Source organism: Seriola lalandi, unplaced genomic scaffold (genome assembly GCF_002814215.2).
Source record: "Seriola lalandi dorsalis isolate HSWRI2012SDOR001 ecotype SW California unplaced genomic scaffold, Sedor1 jcf7180002054273, whole genome shotgun sequence".
In the NCBI taxonomy this organism is placed as follows: Eukaryota; Metazoa; Chordata; class Actinopteri; order Carangiformes; family Carangidae; genus Seriola; species Seriola lalandi.
The window spans coordinates 16,522-23,145 of record NW_019524826.1 but is presented as its reverse complement, the minus strand read 5'-3'; the positions used below and the strand labels follow the sequence as shown (position 1 = coordinate 23,145).

The 6,624-nt window shown below is 47.9% G+C and overlaps 1 protein-coding gene and 1 pseudogene across 1 annotated transcript in view; both read right to left on the bottom strand.

Moving 5' to 3' along the window:
* Positions 1–140: 140 nt before the first annotated feature.
* Positions 141–1,322, bottom strand: LOC111654369 (E3 ubiquitin/ISG15 ligase TRIM25-like; annotated as a pseudogene).
* A 2,410-nt stretch (positions 1,323–3,732) lies between these two features.
* The window catches only part of LOC111654370 (surfeit locus protein 4-like), a 9,331-nt gene continuing 6,439 nt past the window's right edge, over positions 3,733–6,624 (bottom strand). The window contains exons 7-9 of the mRNA XM_023405352.1: positions 5,205–5,320; positions 5,005–5,096; positions 3,733–3,820 (exon numbers count right to left, since the gene is read on the bottom strand). Coding sequence (XP_023261120.1) covers positions 3,733–3,820; positions 5,005–5,096; positions 5,205–5,320 — 296 coding nt within the window. The remainder of the gene's footprint in view (positions 3,821–5,004; positions 5,097–5,204; positions 5,321–6,624) is intronic.

The following is a 6,624-nucleotide window of genomic DNA, read 5'->3' as shown; positions in this document are numbered from 1 at the left end:
GTGACACAGCTGCTGTCACGTCCTCAAAGTATCTCAGAGGACGGACATCGATGGCGGACGAGTCTGTAGAGTCGCTGAGTCGTGACAGTGAGGGGTAGTTGCGTAGAAAGTGGCTGTGATCCTCTGTGTGTGAGAGCTGCTTCAGCTCAGCGTCTTTCCTCTTCAGCTCAGCGATCTCCTGCTGCAGCTTCTCCTGAAGCTCTTTGACTCGACCGGCTTCAGTTTCCTGCTGGGATCTGATCTGCTGCTTCACATCAGAGCGTCTTTTCTCCATGAGACGGATCAGCTCGGTGAAGGTCTTCTCACTGTCCTCCACCGCTTCATCAGCAGAGCCGTCGATAGCCTCCACCTCCTGTGGAAGCAGCTTCACATCTTTCTCTCTGTCCTGGATTCTCTGCTGGATCTCTTGTCGCCTCAGCTGGAGCTCTCTCTGCCTCTCAGTCCTTTCTGCTGCAGCTGAGACTGTGTCGTGGCCTTTATGTTCATCCACAGAGCAGAGATAACAGATACACTGCTGATCGCTGCGGCAGAACATCTTCATCACCTCATCGTGACGAGAGCAGATGTTCTCCTGGAGCTTCTCGGAGGGCTCCACCAGCTTGTGTTTCTTTAGCTGAGCTACATCATAATGACGCTGCAGGTGATTCTCACAGTAAGAGACCAGACAAACCAGACAGGATTTAACAGCTTTCAGTTTCCTCCCAGTGCAGACATCACAGGCCACGTCTTCAGGTCCAGCATAGCAGTGATCAGCAGCAGCAGCTTGGAGTCCAGTCTTCTTCAGCTGCTCCACTAAAGCTGCTAACATGGTGTTTTTCACCAGGACAGGCCTCGGTATGAAGGTCTGCCTACACTGAGGGCAGCTGTGGATTCTCTTCTCATCCTCTTCATCCCAGAAGCTTTTAATACAGTTCATGCAGTAGCTGTGTCCACAGGGAAGAGCCACCGGATCCTTCAGTAGATCCAGACAGATGGAACAAGAGAAGGTCTCCCGGTCCAGCTGATCTCCTTTCTGCGCCATTTCAGCTCTCGGTGACAACGACTGTCTGAGTTTCACTTCCTCAGAACTGAAACTAGTTTGAGCTCTGATCTCAACAACATGTGTCTCTGCAGTGAACGGGGCCTGTCAGCTCTCGCACTTCACCACATGTTGGTTCCACCCATCTTCAAACTGTAGATCTGAAGGGAGGGAACAAGGAAACACATGAACAGAGTGGAGCTGGCTGTGTTTGAGAGCAGGAAGAAGAGGGAGGGGCATCAGGCTTTGACTCAGTCCAGGAAGTGGTTTGACGCTGTGTGTTTAACCCTCGGTCCGACATAAAGCTCAGAACACGACCAATAAAGACGCAGCTCTCCGGACGGACTCGCCACACACAGATAACAACAGCACAGAGTCACAATCAGTGTGTAGAGAACTGATCCCTCTGATGCAGGCGTCCGCCTCGCTGCTGTTTGTTCATGTGTCATGTGACCAACAAATATATTGATCCAGCTCGAGACAGGACGAGCTTCAGTTGTATTTGGAGATGAATCTGGTTTCAGCTGAGAAGTGATCCAGTTCTTTAGATGCAGTGGAATCACTGATGTGATGAACAGAGAAGAGAAAGTGTCAATTCTACTGATTTATTCCCCAGCAAGACTGAACATGATCATAATAATAAAAAGACCAGTAATAATAATGATGACGATGATAATAATAAAGTTAATAATAATGTTAATAATAATAATAATGATATAATAATAAAACTTTATTTGTAGATAGTGAAAAATATGAATCATTTTATTGAATGAGGGAGATTTCATGACCTCAGTCTTCTCAGCTGTTTCTAACTGAAACTGAATGTTACTCTGAGTCTCTCAAACTTTTCACTAATAAGAAACGTTTGTCATTAGTTCATTGTTTTTACTCTTTATTGAAGTCAAAGACGTTGATCACACAGAGGAGAAATACAGTGAACAAACGTCTGTAAAATGACAGAAATGATGTGAATTAACAGCCAAACTTCTCTTTTAATCATCATGACAATAATAATGAATCACATTTATTTCACATTTCTGTAAAGACAAATTACTGTTTTATTTAAACTCTGTGTTGAAGTATGACGCAGCAGTACAGCTCCAAAGAGGGCGGGGTTTGGTCGTTTTAAAGACATCTCTCCATTCGTTCTCAATGGGAATTATTTCGCCTTTTATCGGCATTTACGTCGCCATGGTTACTCGAATCGCTAAGAAAAGTCACAGCACACTGTCACGGCCGGCTCAAACCCACGACAAATAATAGGAGATGACACAAGAAGTTAAAGCAAGAAAATCTTCATTTATTTTAACTAACCCAAAACCAACATGTCAAAAACTGTGTGTGAGGTGCGGCCGTCAGCCCCTCAGCTCTGTTAGTGTGTTTGCATGCTTGTCACATTAGTGAGCGGCGTGTTGTCAGGTGGAAACAAAAGTAAGTAAGGAGCGTGGAGAGGAGAGAGCAGAGTTCCCCCTTTGTCCTCTCTCCCTCCTCCCAGAGCCAATCAGGTGCGCTCTTGTAGTTGCTGGGAACAGCGTAACTAACGATGAGCTCACGCCTCCTGCTGGGCGTCTGCTATACAAAAGACAACCAGCCCGACAGCCGCAAGAGGCGTGGCCGTCACCGCCCCCTGCATAAAGACGGGGTGCCACCTGGGACCACGACAATCAACACACTGTCAGCACACTGCATGAGGAAGAGGAGGGGTTAATACATCACAGGGGCACGTGACAGCGCGTCCGCCGCCACGTTATCAGACCCCTTAACGTGATGTACGTCCAAACAGTAAGACCGCAACATCACAGACCACCTGATTACGACATGACTCAAGGCCCGGGCTGAAGCCGTCTCCTCTTCCATGACAGAATAGTTCAGTTGATGCTTGTTACATTAGAACAGAAGCTTACGGGCCTCTCCATCCCCCGACCATCAGATTACATCAGTACTGCACCTGCCCCGACGTGGCTGGCATCCACCTGCAGCTTAAACAGCTTCTCCACACAAGAGCTTTGACGTTCTGGAAAACCTGCTGACAGACAGGAGACCACATGTTTGGAACTGGTCTTTAACAAATCAGTGAAGGGGGCAACCACAGAAGAAAAGTTCTCACAGAACCTGCGGTAGTACCTCACCATCCCAACATCCGCATCAGCTCTTTTTTTGTTGCTGGTGTGGGAAATTGCTCCACAGCCAACACCTCGGCCTGACCTGGCCTGCACCGGCCTGCACCGGCCTGACCTGGCCTGCACCGGCCTGCACCGGCCTGACCCGGCCTGCACCGGCCTGCACCGGCCTGACCCGGCCTGCACCGGCCTGACCCGGCCTGCACTGGCCTGACCTGGCCTGCACCGGCCTACACCGGCCTGACCTGGCCCTGTCCCACAACATGTCCCACATCTTACTGTAGCACGAGCAAATCGCATTTTGCTAGATTACCTGTCAGGCTTGCTGCAGCCAAACGTTCAAATAACTGGTGAATGTGCAAGACATGGCTGGTCCAGCTGTCACTGTAAATTACCACATCGTATAATTAGACAGCACAACCGTCCAAATCACCAACCACCACGTCCATCAAACGCTGGAATGTAGCTGGAGCCTTCTGCAGGCCAAAAGGCATCAGCTTATATGAATACAGGCCAGATGGACTCACAAATGCAGAAATGTCCTGTGCTCTCTTTGACAACGGCACCTGCCAATAGACTTTCAGAAGATCGAATTCACTCAAACTTCGCAGACTCCACCTCATCGATGCAATCCTCCATTCTTGGAAGTGGAAATGGGTCCGGCTTGGTGACACTATCGACCCTACGAGAATCAGAGCAAAATCTGAGGGTGTTATCAGACTTGGGGAAGCCCAGATAGAAGATGAAGGTTCACAGGTGAGTCTGCGAAGGCATGTCCCCAAACAAACTTGGAAAACTGCTAATTAGCTCAGCCAACTCCACACGGTTTTGACAAATGAGTCTAACAAATTGTCCAAGCTTGATCAAAACCGTGAGACTCTTCCATCTCTGTCGCAGCCTCTGACTGACGGGAGGAATTCATCACCGTGCTGCTGGCTGAACACAACTATTCAGTCACCACACGCGAGTAGTACCGCTTCAACAAACTGACATGGCAAAGCTGTGACTTCTTCCTTCGCTCTGGAGTAGAAATAAAATAGCTCTCCTCTGAGATCTGCCTCAGCACTGTGACTGTGAACCTGGCCTGAAAAGGTGAACCAACAATCGGTAGAAATGAATTGAATTAAAGACTGAATTGGCGCCGCTCAGCCCGTTGATCGGAAATATGCTTCATCTTCCCCTGAGCTCGAGTCAGCTTCTCTCTTGCCAGTTCCCCTAAAACAAACAGCCTATGCCTGAACCCGTTCACATAGTCAGTCAGGTTTTGTGGAGGTTCACTACTCTTAAAATTGTCCCTCAACACTGCCAACGGACCACGAACAGAATGTGCGAACACCAAGTCATTGGGACTGAACCCGGTACTCTCCTGGGTTGCCTCCCTGGCAGCCAACATCAACCACGGCAAGCCTTCCTCCCAATCCCTGCCCAACTGAGTGCAACATGCACGCAGCAGTGACTTCAGCGTCTGATGGAAACGCTCCAGTGCCCCCTGGCTTTGTGCATGATAGGCTGAAGACTAAGTGCTTCACCCGATGTTTTAACACTTGCGCAAACAAATGTGAAGAAAAGTTTGACCCCTGATCACTTTGGACCAGCCTGGGGATGCCAAAGATGGAAATAAATTGCGAGACTGCTCCAACCACAGACCCGGACGTGACTGAATGCAGGGGATACGCAGCCGGATATCTGGTGGCTTGACACATGACAGTAAGTAAATACTTAGCTCCAGACTTAGAAGGACGCAGAGGTCCAACACAGTCCATGATAATGTGCTCAAAAGTCTCACTAATGGCAGGTATTGGGTGCAAGAGGGCAGGCTTAATAACCTGGTTTGGTTTGCCAGTTATTTGGCACGTGTGGAAAGACCTTATGTACTCTGACACATCCTTTTTTAGCCGAGGCGAGAAGAAGTAGCGTAGAGTGCGGTCACATGTCTTCCTGACTCCCTGATGCCCTGACTGGTCATGGGATAGCCGCAAAACTAAGCTACGGAACATATCTGGTACCGCAACCTGAAACACTGGGTTTCCCACACCAAGCTCATTACAAGGCACCCATTTCCTCACCAGCACACCATTGTCCAGGAAATAGCCATGCGCCCTGTCCTTCACTTCTGCCACAGCACCTACGACCTCCCACAACTCCTTAATGGAAGGATCTGACTGCAGCTCTGCCGCCAACTCTGCACGTGAAACAGACAGTGGAAAGTCAGACAAGTTCACACATGGTTCCTCCATCACACTCACTTCATCAGGATCACCTGTTTCTATATGAACACATGAGTTTGACAGTGGTGGTGTTGGGAATCATGTTTCTGGGAAAGTACAGGTGTGGCAACACCTGAGTGCACTGTGCTTACAACGGTGAACGCCCCACATCTGGAGCTGGATCGACGCAGCAGGAAAACTCCTCTGGACTTAAATCTCTTTCCAGACAGAACACCTGCAGCAGGTGAACTTTGTTAGAACCAGAAATGATTGGAACAATAAAACCTGGTTCTATCAGTTAGTTACACGTTAGTTTTCAGGCTTGGACTTTAATCTAATTCTCCCCCTGTTCTTCTGAGTTAGGGTTTCTGGATTTAGTATCATTAATATTATTATCAGCCTTAATGAGTAAAAGTCCTGGTGTGATAAACAGCAATGAAAACAATACAGAGAAAGAAACAGAATAAACATTGAGTTTAATGACTTTACTTTATGATCATTAATCTATAGTTTTGTCTCTGACTGTACGTGGTGACTCCACCCCCCCCCCCCCCCCCCCGTCCAGATCTAAACAAAACGCAAAGTCATCACAGACAGTTTGAAGAGATTTTAATGCTCGACAAATTTATTAAACATCTTCTACAAAAACACGTCATAGAAAATTATTTCACTTTGTCACGACTGTGTGGACGATCAGAGAGAGAGAGAGACAGAGAGAGAGACAGAGAGAGAGAGAGAGAGAGAGACAGAGAGAGAGACAGAGAGAGACAGAGAGAGACAGAGACAGAGTGAGAGAGACAGAGAGAGAGAGAGAGAGAGAGAGACATCCTCTGGTCTTGGAGGTTCTGAATGTGTTTGTTTGGTTTTTGTGCGTGGAGCAGAAGAAGAAGAGTGAAGCAACAGGTGAACACCTCCACCTGCTGGACACACACCCTCATTACACACGCACACGCACACGCACACACACACACACACACACCACACACACACACCACACACACACACACACACACACACACACACACACACACACACACACACACACACCATGTGTGTCAACATCATCACTCCAATCTTTCTGGAAAATGAAAACGATAAAATGCCTCAAGATGTTTGTTTTTCTGTTTTTCATCTTGAAGTAAACAAACAAACAAACAAACAAAAAGAGAGAGAGAGAGAGAGAGAGAGAGAGAGAGAGAGAGAGAGAGAGAGAGAGAGACAGAGAGAGAGAGACAGAGAGAGAGACAGAGAGAGAGAGAGACAGAGAGAGACAGACAGA